General features: G+C 34.4%; 3 protein-coding genes across 7 annotated transcripts; all 3 read left to right on the top strand.

Annotated features, from left to right (window-relative positions):
- Positions 1 to 4,214: 4,214 nt before the first annotated feature.
- LOC142528924 (UDP-glucuronic acid decarboxylase 2-like) lies at positions 4,215 to 7,773 on the top strand. The gene is made up of 7 exons (XM_075634213.1): positions 4,215 to 4,948; positions 5,047 to 5,194; positions 5,414 to 5,493; positions 6,063 to 6,146; positions 6,225 to 6,299; positions 7,101 to 7,193; positions 7,369 to 7,773. Exons 1-7 carry the CDS (start codon positions 4,340 to 4,342, stop codon positions 7,642 to 7,644), a joined length of 1,365 nt encoding a protein of 454 aa, XP_075490328.1. The 5' UTR covers positions 4,215 to 4,339; the 3' UTR covers positions 7,645 to 7,773.
- Positions 7,774 to 9,598: 1,825 nt separating this feature from the next.
- On the top strand, positions 9,599 to 10,814 carry LOC142530048 (large ribosomal subunit protein eL22z-like). Its single transcript, XM_075635799.1, has 3 exons — positions 9,599 to 9,750; positions 9,836 to 10,087; positions 10,492 to 10,814. The coding sequence occupies exons 2-3, from the start codon at positions 9,852 to 9,854 to the stop codon at positions 10,634 to 10,636; spliced, it is 381 nt and encodes a 126-aa protein (XP_075491914.1). The 5' UTR covers positions 9,599 to 9,750; positions 9,836 to 9,851; the 3' UTR covers positions 10,637 to 10,814.
- Positions 10,815 to 13,169: 2,355 nt separating this feature from the next.
- On the top strand, positions 13,170 to 18,933 carry LOC142528944 (magnesium/proton exchanger). Of its 5 annotated transcripts, none has more exons than XM_075634239.1 (9): positions 13,170 to 13,324; positions 14,117 to 14,561; positions 15,224 to 15,399; positions 16,273 to 16,391; positions 16,458 to 16,603; positions 17,520 to 17,596; positions 17,735 to 17,951; positions 18,052 to 18,181; positions 18,544 to 18,933. In XM_075634239.1, the coding sequence occupies exons 2-9, from the start codon at positions 14,171 to 14,173 to the stop codon at positions 18,839 to 18,841; spliced, it is 1,554 nt and encodes a 517-aa protein (XP_075490354.1). In that variant the 5' UTR covers positions 13,170 to 13,324; positions 14,117 to 14,170; the 3' UTR covers positions 18,842 to 18,933. The 5 variants fall into 5 exon arrangements, with proteins under 5 accessions (XP_075490354.1, XP_075490356.1, XP_075490357.1 ...); XM_075634241.1 differs by having other exon boundaries at positions 13,177 to 13,324; positions 14,121 to 14,561; XM_075634242.1 differs by having other exon boundaries at positions 13,178 to 13,324; positions 14,290 to 14,561; positions 18,544 to 18,932.
- The last annotated feature ends 1,098 nt before the right edge of the window (positions 18,934 to 20,031 follow it).

Below are 20,031 nucleotides of genomic sequence, written 5' to 3'. Positions count from 1 at the left end.
TAATATTATATAATGATTATGATGATAAAATTAATTATTATTATTAAACAACGGTTGGCTTTGACTTTTTGACACAGAGATGAGCTTCCAAATTACTCAAAGTTGCCCACCAACTTTGCCAGTTAAGAGTACTTTTCATTCTATCGAGTCATTGACCAAAAGCTGTAGGTAGTTGGTTGATTTTGCCTCTCAGAGTTGAAGCCTAATATTAGGAATGATAATGTCGTGCTTTGTATAGCCATTAAACACGTCTTGGACACGATGGCTTGTGCCAATTTAATATCAAAGCCTGAATTTGAAGCCAAATCTCATATTCGAAATTCAATTATCATAAAAATAAATATTTTGTGAGACGTTCTCTTGAATCGATATCAATGACATGGATTGATCTAATCCGTACATACAGATAAAAGTAGTATTTTTGATATAAAAATAATAATTTTTCATGAACTGAGTCGAGTTAAATATATGTCTCATGAAATTGAATATTTCATCATACTTTCGTAAATCAATGAAAACTAAATTTGTGATAAAATATCGGTGAACTCTCTCAAATAACATCATGCCTAATAAATAACATGTATCTTATTGTTTTCTCAAATTTTGTGTATAGATTTCATTTATTTATAAACTTATTAATATTACTATTATTGAACATCTCATGACAATAAACATAAAAGCACATCTAATCAATAAAAAAAAATTTGGTGCCGAGTATAACAGATATATGTATATATATATGTCAAATCAGGGAAAATTTCAAATATCCTGCCTAATTATAAGTTTAGTTCATACCTACTAAATAATTTAATTAATATAACTTGCTACTCTATTAATTAATTAATGATAAGTAATGGATTAATAAATTCAGAAGACGCATAACCAAAGAAATCATGAAGATGTGTAACCAGAATTCAATCATCGATAGCCTAATATACATATTAACAAAGAATATGACAAAAACATGTCTTTATGCAAGGATAGAACAATCAAATCTATATAACAAAATATATTTTTGTTTTAAATAAAATTAACAAGTAATCAGTCACATAATGATAAAGTCAAAAAAAGAACATATTAAAATACATCAACAAAGACCTTCGATCTTCAACTGGTCGTATAAAAAGTACCAAAATACAATCAAATAATAACAAATATAGACAAAAACTTGTTTGAGACGGTATCACTGATCGTATTTTGTGATACAGATCTCTTATTTGAGTCATCTATGAAAAATTATTATTTTTTATGCTATAAATATTACTTTTTATTGTGAATATTGGTAGGGTTGACCCGTCTTATAGATAAAGATTCGTGAAACCGTCTCACAAAAGATCTGCTCACAAATATTGTGGGGCCCTTAGCTCCTAATCGTTATTACAATGCAATCTGATTAGGGTTAACTAATTACAGCGGAAAACGAGTTTAAAATTTCTTTACAATGAGCCCAAATCATTTTATTTGAATATTAAAAATAGTATTTCATCTCATGTCATAAACACGCCCACACGTAATCAAAACTAATCATATACAAACAACTCATATCCTCGGGACATGGCCCGGTATATAGATACATATACATATATACTGGGAACAGAATATAAACCTCAACCTCAGCCCAAGCTGTGGCTCCCTCCAGACGTACCCTCGCCGGTCTCCTGATATCCTGGAGTACCTGCCATTGTCCATACACAAAGACAACAACAGCCCCCCCCCCCCTTGGGGGTGAGCAAAGCTCCGTATGGAACAACCAATCATATATACCACAAGTATCTAAATAATGATATATGGTATGCAATGCATGTATGTCGTGGAGGTATCAGGTAATATGCCCATCCACTGAGCACATGTCAGAACCAATTGAATCGCTATCAAATCAATGCTCGAGCTGGCACACCGGCCAATATGTGATACTCGTATTATAGCGTCGGCAAAGCGCCATCAAATCCCAAATTCATATCCAATCATATGGGTCCACAATTGTCTATGCTTTACGGGTCATATAATACCGGCATAGCGATTGTGTTCACAAACCCCGGAATCCAATCCAATCATATCAAGGTATCCAAGGATCATAGCTCAACGTGCATGTCATGTATCGATGTATGCATAAAATGATGTGTGTTAACAAAACATTTATTTTATACATTGATATCTCAATCTCAATGTCATGTATGCCACATCAATCAACAAGTAAGGCATATAGACACATAATCTCACTCCAATCAATCAAATCAATCCGACATATATCATATAATACAGATACATGTCGTATGTTACCCGGTCGCAACATACCTCAATTCTTCGTTTCCAGTTGATGTAGCCTGAAGATATTGATATTACACTTTATCCACATCAATAACATACTCATTCCAATCAATAACATACTCCAAAATCATTAATATGAGTTTCAATATCATTTGAAACTTCAAAAATTCATATCAAATCATAATCATATCATAATTCAATTCCGACTTCGATTATGAGTTTCTTGTCGGTTATTCTACTACATATCAGAAATTCAACTTCAAATACATGATATTCCAGCACTTTGATATTTCGAGCTGCTGGAATTAGAAGAAATTTACCTCAGTCAGAAGCTCTTGACGCGACGATTACAAATATATAATTTGTTTCGCGTTTAGACAGCGTTTCGAAGTCGATTTGGATGGAAGAAAATCGAGTTCTCTCGTTTCTCTCTCTCGAACCTACGGTTAGAATGAAAGAAAAGAAGAAGAAACTCATTCTTATCATCACCGCTTCGACGCTCGGGCGGTAGAATTCTCGCGCCCGAGCGCGAGACATTCTGCCCCCGGCTAACAAGTGCACCGCGCTCGGGCGGTCACAAATTACCGCTCGGGCGCGGCATGTTCTGCCCGAACATAAATGTCACATACCCTGGCGCTCGGGCGGTCATTTTCTACCGCCCGGGCGCCACACGTTCTGTACAATTATTTTTGTTTGTACGAAGTTGGCGTCCGACCTCTCCACTCGAGCTCTTACAACGTCAAATCATATTCAATATTCATTTTCTCAATTTCATTGTCATAATATACATCAAATGTATAATCACATATCAAATTCATGAATTATCGATAATCATATAGGATTTACGATAATACGATACACGGTCCTTACAAATATATTACAAAACTTATATAAAAGACAAACTCACAATTATATCTAAAAAATATTGATTTAAAATAATGGCCCAGCCTCCACAATCTTCCACACATACACAATAATCACGTAAATCATATTGGACAAGTCGGGTATGACAAGTTTGCTTGAGAAAATATTGGTGTAAAAAATCAAACTCATAACTAATGGTCTAACAATCGCCAACTCATCAAGTTGAAAAATCTCATTGAAAGCGTTGCTTAGAATCTTTACCTACATATTCAATATATATATATATATATACACACACGCTAAATGAGACTTTTTTCATATCCAAATCAAAATATTTATAGATTTATTTTGGTATGATCACTATAATGACCTTCACATGTATAAATCATAAGAAAATTAATAAGAAAAATTAATCGATACCATTACCATAATACAACGGTCCATTCGTTATATGCTTAGATCCAAGCATGATATTCAATTTAACTGAATTTAAATTAAATATCAGTACAAGCCCAAATACAAGAAATGTTTGATTAAAACTTATATCCGATTAATTATATTATAAAAAAATATTTTTATCAATTAAGAAAAAATAATCAAATATATTGATTCTGTAAAATCAAAACAACAAGAAATATGCTATTTAAATTATAATTTCAAATAATTCAACTAAATATTATATATTGAGTAGGTCTCTAACAAGTCAGTCTCACGAGAATCTATTTTCATTAGACGAGTCAGCTTAGTTCATATCTGTATTGAAAAATAATACATTTGACGTAAAAATAATATTTTTTGTGAGTCGAGTCAAAAATTTGTCTCACAAAATTGATCTGTAATATTTTTTTTAGAAACTTTTGTGTTATATATTAGTGCCTCTTACTGTTATTTTTGTATCTTATTTTCATATATTTGTTTTTTATGAGTCCCTTAAACAGGGATGTCTGGAAATCATTTTTTAAAATTTGAACTCAAGAGTCAAGACCTTAGACCATAGCTTGTCTATGATATTTATTAATAAGCCAGGGGTATTAACGTAATCCAGTCAACAAAACACATTCTAATTTAAACTCGCATTGTTTACGTCTTGCACTCACGCGCCGGAGGTCCCCTTTCCTCACGAAGTAAGCATACATAAGCCAACCTTCTCTCCCTCCATTCAAAATCGACTCATCTGCAGCTTCGCTCTGGTTTTCGAGCTTCATCCATGGCGTCTGAGTTAATTTTCCGAGGCCACGATCCACATCCCACGAGCGACGCCTACTCGCCGAAGCCGCCGAAGCCCTGGCTGACTGTAACCAGTCCAATTCGCTACGTGTTGCGCGAGCAACGTTTGCTGTTCGTCTTCGTCGGCATGGCCATTGCCGCTCTGATATTCACCTTCGCCCCTTCCTCCGATCCCCGCGCGCCGATCCCGGGCCAGTTCATTCCGTCTGAGTTGACTCTGCCGCATCCGAAGCCGGACCGAGTCATATATCATAACGGCCACCTCTCAACGGGATTCGGGACCCACTCTGTCGGGAAAATCCCGCTCGGATTGAAACGGAAGGGGCTGCGGATCGTGGTCACGGGTGGGGCCGGGTTCGTGGGGAGTCATTTGGTCGACCGGCTTATGAGCAGAGGCGATAGCGTGATCGTGGTGGATAATTTCTTCACAGGGAGGAAGGAGAACGTGATGCACCATTTCAGGAACCCGAGGTTCGAGCTCATCCGACACGACGTCGTCGAGCCGCTGTTGTTGGAAGTCGATCAGATCTATCATCTCGCATGCCCAGCGTCGCCGGTTCACTACAAGCACAACCCAGTCAAAACTATCATATCCTTAATCTGATTTCTATTCCTTTGTTTGAACTAATCAATTAGCTTCTCTCAAAAAAATATCGTCTATGGGATCCTTAACTTCTGGTGCCGCACAAGACGAATGTGGTGGGCACGTTGAACATGCTTGGGCTGGCTAAGCGAGTGGGTGCTCGGTTTCTGCTGACGAGCACCAGTGAAGTGTACGGTGATCCGCTGCAACACCCGCAAGTCGAAACCTACTGGGGCAACGTCAATCCAATTGGTCGGTTTCAATTTATTATGTCATTAAATTCGTTTTAATGGGAATCTTGTGACACGCTTAGAGTTTCAAGATCTAAATACTCGAACAACTTTCGCAACATCCAAATCTTCGCGTTCTGTCAATTGCTATTTAATTTGTTTTGTATTCTTGGAGTGGTGCGTAAATCATGATACAGCGAGTGGGGTGGGACCTTACAAGACTGGTTTGGTTTTGGGACAGGTGTCCGAAGCTGCTACGATGAAGGAAAGAGAACTGCGGAAACGTTGACCATGGACTACCACAGGGGTGCTGGAGTTGAGGTATTCTTATTTTTTCGGTATAATTATAGGGACGGAGGCAACGGGTTTTGGTACAAAAATGGATATTGGATCGGGTAAAGTGGTATTAATTTTTTTATCCGAGGACGAGGTAACATGTTTTGTAGGACCCGACCCATATCGGTCTGGTTAATTAGCGAATTATATTATTTGACACATATATAAAATGCTGAGTATACAAAGCATTTTACATTTTTGAAGTTTACATAAATTTTTTTTCTTGGCTTCTTATGAGTCTGTCTCACGTATCTACAATCCGGTCCATGTTTACAATGGAAAGTGACATAAAATAGTATCTTTTCATGGGTCGGATTGGATTGGGAATCTGTCAGTCTCACAATTGTGTGAGATGACATGTTTTTTTTCTTTAATTGTTGGTAATTATTTGAATGGTGATGATTTTGTTATACTATCTATCTTTTATGGGGAAAAAAAGAAATTTTATGACAAACATTTAGAGGTTAAAGTTGGTGGATGAAGTTTGAGTCGTCAACTGTTGAAATTATACGTTAATACGGCCGAATGAGAGTAAAAGAAAATGCGGGTGACAGGTGAGGATTGCTAGGATTTTCAATACATATGGACCTCGAATGTGCATTGATGATGGTCGAGTTGTAAGCAACTTTGTTGCTCAGGTAAATTTATTTTTCCCAAACAATATATTTTTTCCTATAATTTAATGGAAGTTGTAAAATATGATTATATTCTCGCAGGCTTTGAGGAAGGAACATTTAACTGTTTATGGTGATGGGAAGCAAACCAGAAGTTTTCAGTATGTCTCCGATTTGGTGAGCAAATATTTTTTCTTAAAAAAAGAAAATTTCTTGTCAGTTATTATAATAATACATGGCTTTATTTAATCATTTTCATATTTATTTAATGATATATAGCACTTGTAAAAAGTTATTTGACAAAACACAATTTGTAGAGAAAGCTTTTTTTCAAAATTCATTTGATCTAATTAAGCTTGTGATGAAAAAATATAGAATTTTAAAGACACAATCACATATTTTTTTACTCTTTTGACTTTCCATAAGGGGGCGTGGATGCAAATTGTCCTTGTTTGTTTATTGTTTCATGAACATTAGTTTACGTTCTTAAAAGCTGGCAGCTACTTGAAATCGAATTTGAAATGTGGAAATGGGAAAATTTTTAATTTAATTAATGGGTTGATAGCATCTTGTTTTGTTTTCAAGTCTGCAGTCTAAATGCAAGATGTGACTTTGCCATCTTTCTATCTCGAAATGTGATCGTTCATTGCTTTGAATAGTCCTTTATTTATTTGTTTATTTACTTTAGAGATTAGTCATTTATTTTGTGAACCATTTATTCTATTCTTTTGACTACTCAATCACGCAATACACATTTTTTTCATTATTTTTATTTATCACAATTCTTAATCCCTTTGCGGTGGAGAACCCATTATCTAAAAGATCATAAAAAATCTAAAATTTGTGTGGCCTCCACCTGATTGGAAAACGATTGTTTACGCACATTTTATTGTTATAAGAATCTTTCATTAAGTGTTCTTTTTCTTTTTAATAATGGCAACAATTATTTTATTAATATATAAACCATTAAATTGTAAGGTGGAAGGGCTAATAAGATTGATGGAAGGTGAGCATGTTGGACCCTTCAATCTTGGGAACCCTGGTGAATTCACCATGCTTGAACTTGCCAAGGTACGAGTAATTTGCTTGCCTCGCTACTATCTAGTAAAACTTCGAGCCAACATTTCGAGTTTGACCGAACCCTTTGGACATTTCAACACAACAATAACAGAACTATGCTAGATTCAAGGAATCTCCTATATCTTATATTAACACATATATTGTGGAATATATCTGTTGGGCGCAGGTGGTTCAAGATACCATTGATTCAAGTGCAAAGATAGAATTCAGGTCCAACACAGAAGACGATCCTCACAAGAGGAAACCCGACATTACCAAGGCAAAAGAGCAGCTTGGATGGGAGCCTAAAGTGCCGTTGCGCGAGGGGTTACCTATGATGGTCTCAGACTTCAGGCAGCGTATATTTGGGGACCACGAAGAAAATGGAGAAAAAATCTTTAGAGACAACAAAGGAAGTGGAGGAAGAATCTCTGGCGAACAGAAAGAAGAATCAGCTTCCTAATTAATCTTATGTCAAAATTTACCTATAGCGTTTTCATCTCCTTACAGGGTAAAAGATAGAGTTACTGTTAAAACTTTGGGATAGTTTTGATTATTCGTGATCCGAAAGAAGCACGACAAATTCACAAAATACTCGTGGATAGAGAGCCATGTCGTACGTACTCAAAAAAAAAAAAAAGTTGGTGAAACGTGAATTAGAATTTCTCCTAAAAAATATGTGAATTATATTCATTAAGCATGAATTATATTCAGTGAGCTGTATAAGCAAATCATTTGGTAGTCGCTTGATGAGATTCATGTCGAATTCTGGTGATAAGAAGCCTGCATCAATGGAAAAGGTTTAGGAATGATTAATGAGTAACTCTAAACCAAACAACCGTAGGAGTGAACATTAACAGATAAATCTGCATCCATGAATCTCAACATTTAGCTCTGTTAAAATGAAAAATATCATGACGAGTTTGGAAAAAGAAACGGCTACCAAAAAAATAAATAAAAATATTTGGTTAAAGAGATAGGTTTGTGAACGAATAGAACGATCCTAGTGTCCGGAGAAAATCTATAAACTGCATAATCCATCGTGCTAAATCATTAAGAATTCTACTGAAAACTTACGCCATAATTCTGAATTTTTTAGAACGTGTTGATGTTCCTGCGTGATTTGGGGATCATGACCCATATATATTTAATGTCTATCATTATTTTCTGATATTTCTAGTTTCAGTCCATCATAAAACTGAAATTACAGTTATGTTTCTATACATTAAAGGACTCACAACTTATTGGATATATTAAAGCCCAATAACCCGAAATCTTAATTGATCATTTATTTTGTGCTTGACTTAATACACAACCAACAATGCATAATTATTCACATATAAACCTATTTAAATAAAATTGTTCCTTACCATAATACTTATCATATTACTGATGAAATGATCCTTGTCAACTGAAAGAGCTTTTTTCTTGCCCTTACCAACCTTTGGCACCTGCATATGGACAACGATAAACCCGACATATGTAACAGCAATACTACCATTAGAAATCAAAATGCATTATATTAATGAACAATTCAGAATATTTTGCGACATTTCAAATGAATTATGGCTCTTCTAGAGTGAAACTAACCTTAGTCCACATCTCCTTAAAGTTTCTAGAACTATATCGCAGTGGCGATCAAAAGCTCTCACATGACCAAGAAGCTCTTTGTTATTCCTGCAGTTGATTAGCACCTAGAAGTCGCCAAGAAAAGCTCAAGCGCTCGACCCAAACCAACACCAATCCCCTAGGACATGATATTCAACAACGGAAGGATCAAATGTTGATTTCTGCAAGATGAAGGCAAGACAAAAGAGATAAAGAGCAGCAATAACAAGTTTGAAGTCTCTTTTTGAAAGAGAAACAATCATAGACGGTCAATACATTTAGATCAGCACAGAAATATAATAATCACAAATCCATAATATCTTTGAGTTGATGGATGGATTTGAAATCATCGAATTTCGATTATTGTTTTATTTATAACAATGAAATAATTGATGAAATTTTAAACCTATATCTTATTTATTTACATATTAGTTATTCTCGTTAACACGATACAAACATACAACATTTATGGCTGTTGTTACATTGATGTTTTTTTTTAACTCTGGTCAAAATAGAAAGTGGACCAGTGTTGAACTCAATACTCAAGTCTACATTTGAAATTCATTTTTCATATAATCATATATATCAATCCAAACAATGCATACAAATGTTCTAAAATTGGGCTCTTGAGTAAGCCTAAAATAATAATAAGAAAAAGTAAAAATTTAACCAAAAACTATCAATCGGGCCTAAATTTGTCGTTTGGTTTAATAAAAGACATTATATAAACTTAGTTGGGTTTTTAGGATATGAAAACCTTTTACAATGGTTTTTATGTAATTTTCCAAATTAAGGATGGGCCTCTATAAATGACAGCCAATTGGGCCCATGAAATTGGGTCTACTTCTCTCTTGAAACGGGATTAGGATTGCTGGTTCCACCATAGACTAATTTGAAGCCCTAGTTTTCATTCGGTACAGCTCTTACCTGCGCTGCGCATCGTCGGCCGCCGTCGAATCCGGTATTACGCATCTGCCGATACCATTTGCTGTGTCATTTCATCTCTTCTTAGCAGATTCTAATCGTGTTTGCTGTAAAACTTGCAGGGAACATAACGTGAAGATGAGCAGAGGCGCAGCTGCTGCGGGAGCGAAAGGCGGGAAGAAGAAGGTAACGAGCTATGTGATCGACTGCACGAAGCCTGTGGATGATAAGATTATGGATATTGCTACGCTCGAGAAGTTTCTCCAGGAGAGGATCAAGGTCGGGGGAAAAACCGGCGCTCTAGGTGATTCTGTTACGGTTACCCGTGAGAAGAGCAAGATCACCATCACAGCCGACAGTTCCTTCTCTAAAAGGTGATTTCATTTGCAGTTATGATTTTCTTAGTGTATACCTTTTAGGATATGGAATGAGTTTGGCACAAACCAAGATTTAGTTGTTTGTTTGTGGATTGCGTCTGAACTAGAAGATCGTTGTTAATCTGGAGCAGTGTAAATTTACATGCTTGTGATAACTCCGTTTAACTAGCTTGAGAAGGTGAAGGACGGTTCCTTTGAAACACCAGCCGGAAGCATTTGCAACAGTAATCGAGCAGAAATTTTAAGCTGAATGCCTAAATTATTCTGCATTTGACACACACTGTTGATGTTTATTTTGCTATGAATTATGGTTTTGTGATGTGGGATTTTGCTGTTCTGATTTGTCCTTTGAGTCATGTTTGGATCTTGTTTCATATTAGGTTGTTGCTACTTGCTCGCAGGTATCTCAAGTATTTGACAAAGAAGTACTTGAAGAAGTACAGTGTTCGAGATTGGCTTCGGGTGATAGCTTCCAACAAAGACATAAATGTTTACGAATTGCGCTACTTCAACATCGCCGAACAAGAGGGGGATGAAGAAGATTAAAGATAAGTCTGCTTGGTTATTTGGCTTTGTTAAACTACTTTTTGAATCTAATTTATCGGCTTTAGGCTCAATGTATTATGAATTTGCAATTTTGGTGACTATTGTTTGTGCTTTTTATCGGATATACTTTTTAGCATTTCAACTTTATTTTCAAGATGGCTCTTGTAGCTTCTTATGATGATCGATTTTGTCGTGGCATTAGTCGTTTGCATATACTTTGTTGGCTCTCCGAGATAGTAGATTGAAGTTGATTCAAACTAAAGTTTTGCTCTTTTTTTAGTGAATACTGATCTTACCTGGCCTGGTTTAGATAGGGACAGTCGACCCGCCAGATGAAACATTTTCTATTTTCATATGTAATGTTTGTGCTATAAGTTGGTTGGTGCACTGCCTTGAATTTCTCGGAACTGTGTTTCGGTCTGATTTGGGCTTGGTTTTCTCCGCCAAAGTCGGGCCAAAATCATGCACGGGCCTATCCAACACTATGGCCCAGGATGACCTGGTGGATATTATCTACGTGTGGCATAGAAAATTTCTCCTGTGATATAGGCTGAGCACGCTCCAACTTTGCTGGGCCAAAAATAAATGTGTTGGAATTGTTGATTTTTCCCCGACCCCTTTTGCCTCTCATGTCTTAAAATCGAGCTTCAAGTCCAGGCTATGGTACACCTTTGACAAGTTTGATTTTTCATTTTCTAAACTCGGGAGAAAAAGTGTGTGTTTAATTTATATTTTTTAGTTTTCAAAAAAAAAAACCTTTTTTTAAAAAGTTTTTAATCGGGAATAAAGTTGGTTTATTATTTAATTTTTTTTTAAATATCATATAGTCTCATAGATGTATTTGAAATGAAAAATATTATTTTTTATTATTTTAATATATTTATATTTTTTCATGTTTCATACAAGGTATGAGATTTGTCTCACAAAATTGACCTGTAAGACGATCGTATAAGAGTTTTTATGTTAAAAAAAATATATGATTGATTTAAAATTTAAAAATATAACATCTTGTATCAATGTACGATATGATATAATGTATGATATGACATGAGTAATTTTGCAAGTGAGTGAAATAAAAATAACTATAGTATAAAATAATTTGGAATCATTTATTTGTACTTCTGAAACATGGAAAGAAGGAATAGTTTTTTATTCAACAATCACTTGTTAATTATAATTCGTACCAACTTAGGTTTTGTTTTTCGCAAGAAAAGAACCACACGCACCATCAAACAAATGTTGACCTAAATTCTTTCCAAGTCCTTTCGGAAATGGAATTATGGCCACTTGATTTTAGTCACTCCTGGTATGGCTGTTAAAGTCACGTGTTTCTTGTTTGTCTTACTACTATTATTGTAATGTAATACACGTTAGTCCGAAATATGAGGGCCCTTAAAAATTAATGACCTAAAAAAATCATCGCGAACGGGACAATATTACATAAAAATGTTGTAGATGATTATTTTTCGGGTAAGAGAGTTTTAAATATCATGTACCATTTAGTTTACATTGTCAGGCAGGAGGATATTAAGTCAAACCAAGAATTTTAAATAATATTTAATGTAATTTATCAAAATTTTAAATTAATTATCATATCTTATGACCAATTTTCTAAACCTTTGTATGGAAAGCATAAACAAACGTATCGCAATTCATTGGTTTTTGTATTCTTGATTATGCGAAATAATTGCACAATTTGAATTATTACGTCTGGTGTGGGGGCAGAAGGAAGATTTGTGGTGGCCGAAATAGAATTAATTTTTATCGGACGTCAAATAATGAAAAGAGAGAAATCGTTGAAGCACACATTGTGCATGGACAATTACGAAGAATTGGTTGGTCATCGACGTGACATGAGCCATATCGTTTCAGATTTTTCGTTTTCAATAACGAGCTTACGTATTCAAAATAACAATTATATTATGTACTATTTAATTTATTTGAGTTAAATTAGTGATTTATAAAGTCTCGTTTTTTTTAAGTATATATGAACCGGCAAAATCTTTCATAAAAAAACCAATTGAACCGAGTCGACCTAAAAATTTAAGATAATATCTTTATAACCAAATTGTAAAAAATAAAATAAAAAAACTTAGAAGCTTGATTTATAAAATCTATTACAGAACGAATTCAATACAAATTAAATTACATTGAAAAAATCAATTTATTTGATTTGCATAAGACAAAAATTTGTGTGAGACGGATCACGAGTCGTATTTTGTGAGACGGATCTCTTATTTGAGTCATCCATGAAAAAATATTACTTTTTATTGTGAATATCGGTAGGGTTGAAAAGATTTGTGAGACCATCTCATAAGAGACCTACTTCTTGACGTAAATGACAAAATAATAAAATGCGGTATTTTGATGCTTCAGTAGAAAATCATTTAGTTTGTATGTATATATACGTACGTATGAGATAAATTATTAGTTTCAAAGACAATAATTTAAGACATCACCAGTTTACTAAAATACTCCTTTTTAATATTTAAAAATAACTAATTAATTAATCTCACAAATAAGTATTTTGTTTTTATATTATTTGGAAAAACCCGACGTTCTGATTTGGCTCGAATACCAGGAGAGGAATGCTTAATTCTTCTCGAGTTTTATAAATAGGAATCTCCATTTCCCCCCTGAATACCGTCCCCACCATTCGCAATTTTCAATCCTTTTTGTGAATCTACGGTATGAATTCGTTAATGGAAAAGCGCGCTAAAAGTTAGGAGATGATGTTTTCATTTGATGATCGAGCTGCAACGTGTGTTTTTCCTTTTGTTTTGATTGGATTATTTTCACTTTTTGATTAGTTCGTTGATTGGATTGGAATAATTGGAGTGGTTCTCTGACAGGGGAGAGTTGCATTATATTTAGTTGTGACTTTTGGAGCCTTGAATAAGATTAATGGTTGCCTTGCGTATTTGATGTCATGTTTTATTTTAGTTTGTAAATTTTCGGTTCAATATGCATGACTATGTGCAGAGGAACTGTGTGAGTTTTCGTGTTAAGAAGAAAGACGTGAGATTAGACGAGAATCGCACTAAAAAAATCCACATGTTTTAAACTAGGTAATATGGCGTGGTTTGTTTGTATACAGGAACTGTTCTGCAAGGATTTCTTGTTTGCCTCGTTGTGTTCGCTTAATCGTGTTAATCATTTGGTTGGTTTAAGAAGCCAACTAGGTGAATGGAAATCATGATAGAAGATGTAATATGTTGCATGCTATCCCATTTTGCATGAGGCATTAATTCAAGTAGAAATTCTCTCTCGAAGTTGATAATTATCTTTGTTGAATTTATCAGATTGAACTACGAGTAAACTGCTTGTTGAAGTTTGTGCAAAAACGATCATTAGCTTAATTGGTGTTGCAATATGATGGCTTAATCTTAATTCAGTTTCTCTATTTTTGTGTGTGTGCTTTTAGTTACCGGTGTAATCTTTTTTATGTGCAACAGACTTAACAGATGTGTTGTTTGTTAGGCAGAATCATTGACTCTTCTTGGTTGAGTGTGAAATATTGATTACATTAATAAGATGGCCCATCTTAACAACACTTCTGACAATGCACAAGGAGGTTCTAATATCATTGGGCAAGAGAGATGTGCGTTCTATTTTCTTTTCCATGGTGAAACTAAACTTGGCAATGGTTTTAGGGGATTCTTGTATTTCGCCGCTCTTGCCTACTGTTTTATCGGATTAACAGCTATAACGGGCCGCTTTTTCCGGTCTATGGAAAACGTTGTCAAGCACACTCGAGCAGTGCAAGAGATAGACCCTTTCACAAATGTTGAAGTTGTCAAACACAAAAAGGTTTGGAATTACGCCATAGCTGACATAGCTCTGCTGGCATTTGGAACTAGCTTCCCCCAGATTTCTTTGGCCACCATTGATGCTATAAGAAATATTGGAAACTTGTATGCTGGAGGTTTGTAAATCTTTCGAGACGTAAACTTTATGAAAATTCGTTGGGACTGATTCACCTATAGGTTTACCTGTGGAAAGTTAAATCACTTTTTCCCCTTTGAAAATGGTAGGTTCATTTTAGCATTTTCTTTGACAGGAATTAATCATGTATGAGATCGTGACACGAAATCTCTGATCTCGCCCTTCCTTTAGGTCCTTTTTAAATTACCTCTGATTTGTTACTTAATTCTTCATCTCAAAATTTAACTACAGATTTCAGTTTCTTCGCTGGCTATTCTCACAAAATCTTTGGTCTATATCTATAATCATATGTTTTTTTAATGGATGCCCAATTTAGCAATGCCTCACCAACTTTACTAAGATAGAAGTGATTATTTAACATGATTTTCACCATGGTCATGTTAGCTGTTGTTTTAGTTTTTAGTTCTTACCACTTGGAAGCTACAAGGAAAGTTTTCTATCAGGATTTGTAATTGGAATAATAATCCAACGATGGATTAGGAGACGTCAAGAAAAAGATTATAAATATCAGGAGATATTACTGGAAGTTGTTATGCATTGAATCTCTTTTCACTTTCTTTTATGTGTTGTAACTATCCAGGAGTTGCCTGAATAGATGGATTTCAACTTTACTTATTGTTTTGTTATGAATTTGATTAACAGGCTTAGGTCCTGGAACACTTGTTGGTTCAGCCGCTTTTGATTTATTTCCAATTCATGCTGTTTGCGTCGTGGTTCCTAAAGCTGGAGAACTTAAAAAGATATCAGATATTGGAGTCTGGCTCGTGGGGCTCATTTGGTCTTTCTGGGCTTACGTTTGGCTATACCTAATTTTAAAGGTCATGCTTTCTTCTCACATTAAGTTAGATTTCTCGAGCTTGAAATTATAAGTAGATTAAAATATTTGGCTATGTGATTTATTGTAATAGATAGTTGGGGGAAAAAGATTAATTCCAAATACTTGTTCATGTTTTGCCATACTTCAAGAAGACCCGTTGGTTCGTATAATCTAATGCAGGGACAAAATTTGGAACTTATGTAGTATTTGTTAGGGGAGAAGTGTAAATTAAATTTCAACTGGCTGGGGAGAGGAAAAACCTATCCATTAAAGTGTATTTTCCCTCCAGCTGAACTCGATGTATTCTCTTTACCAAGCATGATGCCTTTGGCGAGATCTGAAAGTGTCACATTTTGGTAGAAAGTTTGTTGTTTGATCGTGTAGTAAGTGTAAAGTTTTGATGCTTTAAGAATTTGGAATTTGAAGAAATGGAGTGAACAGTTAATTTTACGACGGTGTTACTCAAGTGAGAGAATCGAAGCATTTGATTTAGGACGAAGAACAGAATGTCAATGTCTTGTATGCATATCATTTAATGGAACTTCTTTTAGAAAATAAAAGTTCATAATTTAATGGATGTTTCAATGGTCGTGCTGACTAAGTGTTTGCTCATTCAACTTGGTCTAGTGAATCTTTTTAATCTGGTTCTAAACCTCTGAAACTTTCATTTTGGTTACTATAACGCTCAAATTTCTGTTTTCATGGATGACAAAATCAGGGGAAAAAAACAGAATTTTAATGCGGTTGATATTCCTATGGACAATGCTATCCTCTTTTACTCATTCTTTAAAGGCGTTGACATTATTATCAATCATGTTAATTGTTTTCTATATAAGCATAGAGTATTGAAGTGTTGAATACTTAAACTTTGCAGGTGTGGACACCAAATGTGATTACTCTTTTGGAAGCGTCGTTGACAGTGCTGCAATATGGGCTACTGCTTACTCATGCCTATGCTCAAGACAAGCGATGGAAATACTTTTCTTTGCCAATGTAGGTCCTTGAATTTGCAAGGGAAATAATGATAGATGTTACTCTTACATCACTATTGTTAACCAGTGAAAGAACTGAGAGGCCGGAAGACTGGGTGCCACCTGAAAAATCTACATACGGTGATGGCCGCCAGCCTCATGAAAAGTACTTGGAAATACATGAAGATGGTGAAAATAGCAACAGAACCATTGTTGATATTTTCTCTATCCATGGTGATAACAACCCTACTTTTTTCTTCTCTCTTCCGTTTTATATTCTTCTGGTTAAAGTTCTTTTAAAGTATATATTTTACTCAAAGGAAATTGATTATCAAAATTGTAGTATTCACATTGTCGTTGAATTGTAGGCCCTCATCTTTCTGAATTATCAATTTATCATTTTACCTTTCATGCTTTAGCAAATTAACACTCCAATAATATGGTCATTGCCAGATTACTAAATGAGGTTTTTACCTTCATATATTCCAAAATTTCTTGTAGTAGTGATGGATTGGCAAATTGATATTACTACCTTGAAACCAATGCCTAAGCGGAAAAATTCTAGTATATGATTAAAATTCAAAGAACACTCGTGTAAGTCACTCCCTCATGTTTGATTAGAAAGTGGAATGTCACACAGAGCGCAGAAAAAAATAATATGCAATGCAGTTGAAAACCTGGATCAAGAAGGTCATTATACTTTGATTCGAATATTTGAGAAGCAGCACTAACTGAAGGCATAGAAAAGGGTTGTACTCTAACCTAAGTTGTTGAGGCGAGTGTTTAATGCTAGATGTCAACATTAATTAGAATGATATTCTATTCTTACTCCAAAATACTCCCAATAATGCATAGATGTCAACATTAGTTAGAATGATATTCTATTCTTACTCCAAGATACTATGAAACTTGGTGCGAAGAAGCTCGTACCATTACAGTGTTAGGTATGTTTCTAACTGCAGAAAAAGATGGTTTCTCTGTTGTTTATCTGTATGCTGACAATGATGCTGAAGAAAATTGTTTTAAAGAAGTTTTTAGGATGAGTAATTTTCTGCATCCTATTCATTCTAATGCTTGCTTTGCAAAGAATAGCCTGCAGATCATGTGTTTCAAACCTTGATTTATACTGATGTTGCTGAATCCTCTTCAGAGCTATCCCATGAGATGATTTCTGAAAAGAATAACTTGTTTTCCATCTGGAAGGAGCAGTTTGTTGATGCACTCAAGGTACCATATTCCAGCTTTACTGTGCTTGCACATATAGTTCTTCATTTTATTTATTCTAGATGTCAGAGCTATTTTATGGTAATGCTATCCATTGCTATATATACTTTTCTTTGCTGAATATATTCTTTTCCTCAACAGTTGGAGTGCCCGGAATCTAGAAAATTGAATAATACGTGGCTAAGGCTTGCAAAGGGTTTTTGGCGGTTACTATGTGCACCATGGAAATTATTGTTTGCCTTTGTACCTCCTCATCAAATTGCTCATGGATGGATTGCTTTCATTTTCTCTCTAGCTTTTATCAGTGGGATAGCTTACGTTGTAACCAAATTTACAGATCTAATCAGTTGTGTCACAGGTTCACATCAGCTCGTTATTTTGTCTGCTACAGTATGTGTTATTTCAGGATCTTTGTCGTACATCTTATCCACTGACATCATATGTAATAACAAATGTAGTTATCGATCCTTATGTCATAGCATTCACAGCATTGGCTGCCGGAACCTCGTGGCCAGATTTAGTGGCAAGCAAGATTGCAGCAGAACGACAGCTAACAGCTGACTCTGCAATAGCTAACATCACTTGCAGGTTCTTTTAGTTACTCCATTGTACAATCAAGTTACATTCTAAAACTATCGAGCCTCTAAAACAATCTTTGATTTTTTAACTTGTTTCCAGACTACTGTCTTCTTCATAAGGTCATATTTATTCGGACCATGTGCTGATAGTTGGCCTATTTCTTCTTAAATATCCTTGACTGAGTCATTTCATTGTGTAGCCAATGCCCTTGCATTCTCTTGTTCAATGTAGTTAGTAAGAGCTGGTTTTGTGTGTCATTCAAAGCTTATAAACCATAACAACGACCTCGTCGATGAAAGTTTGATTACAAAATTCATCATGATTTATTATTCATAATTTATCAAGTATCAGTCCTATTTATTTTTATACAGCAACTCGGTGAACATTTATGTTGGCATCGGTGTGCCATGGCTCATCAACACATTGTACAACTACTTCGCATACAAGGAACCATTGCGGATAGAGAATGCCGGGGGGCTTAGCTTCTCTTTGTTAATGTTCTTTGCTACATCTGTCGGATGCATTGGAGTTTTGATATATAGGCGTCTTACTTTGGGCGCTGAGCTTGGAGGTCCAAGGCTTTGGGCTTGGATTACTAGCGTTTATTTAATACTGCTTTGGCTTATTTTTGTTGTATTATCATCTTTAAGAGTTTCAGGAGTAATCTGAGTTTATTTTTGCCTTTCCAAGGACGAAACTAGTTTTGGGTATAATATTATATTATTTTACACAAACGGAAATAACATAAATCGTCGTTAATAAAATATTTCTTGTTATAGTAAGTATATTATCATCACACTGCATCCAATGACATAAAATTATTTAGATATATGGGATCCATGGGAAGATGCAGACCCGACGTGCCCAAATAATTTTGGATCATTGGATTCTCCTCGATATCATAGAATTTACTTTATGTGTATTTGATATTATTATTATTTTTTTCACCAAGAAAGCCTAAAAAAAATATTGTTCTTATATCGAACATTGAAGGGACATAAGCCTTTTAAAATAGCTCGTAGGAGTGGGCTGACCAAAAAAAAAAAATAAACGCTTGTAGGACTATTACTCATTAATTTCGTGAATAAAACCATGACAGTTACTTGTTAAATTAAGAGTAAATTGTCTTTAAATCTCTAAACCCAAATTGGTTTTGGGGTCGTCTCTGTTAGAAAAAATGATTTTGTATTATCTGATCCAAAATAAAAATATCTTGCATTTTATTGACCCACGTATCTTTTTACGGATGAAAATATACAAAAACATCAAAATATAATATTAATATATGATATTTGAGTACCTATTTTAGATTTGGTACATAAAATAAAATTTTGAATATAAAACTAGAACAACTTTATTAATACGAATATTTATTATACATGTTTTGGTACAATATATTTATGATATCAATTGACTCAAATTCGATATAAAATCATAATTTACATTTTCAATTTTAAAAAGATCAAATTTAAAACACATATAAGTCAAATATTTTCACTCTTTTTGTATCGTATCAAATATGAAATATTTAGTAATGAAAACTCATACGCACTCATATATATCTACTTCTACTTAGGCATATAATCGAGTCGAGCCGAGCCGAACTCTTTGAATAGTTTGAGCTTGACTCATTTATAATCGAGCCGAGCTCGAGTTTTATTTAACGAATATATGCATGACTCACGAGCTTATTCAAGCCTTTATCGAGCCTAAACAAGCTTAATAAATATGAATTATACATTTAAATTTTCATTAAATTAATTAAAAATAAATTATATATTTAAAGAAAAATATATTATTTTTATTAAAATTTGTAAATTTATTATAATAAATAATTTTAATAGATTTTTCTATGTATT

This window comes from Primulina tabacum, chromosome 16 (genome assembly GCF_025594145.1).
Source record: "Primulina tabacum isolate GXHZ01 chromosome 16, ASM2559414v2, whole genome shotgun sequence".
In the NCBI taxonomy this organism is placed as follows: Eukaryota; Viridiplantae; Streptophyta; class Magnoliopsida; order Lamiales; family Gesneriaceae; genus Primulina; species Primulina tabacum.
Note: the sequence above shows the minus strand (reverse complement) of the source record. Positions and strands in the feature narration are given on the sequence as shown.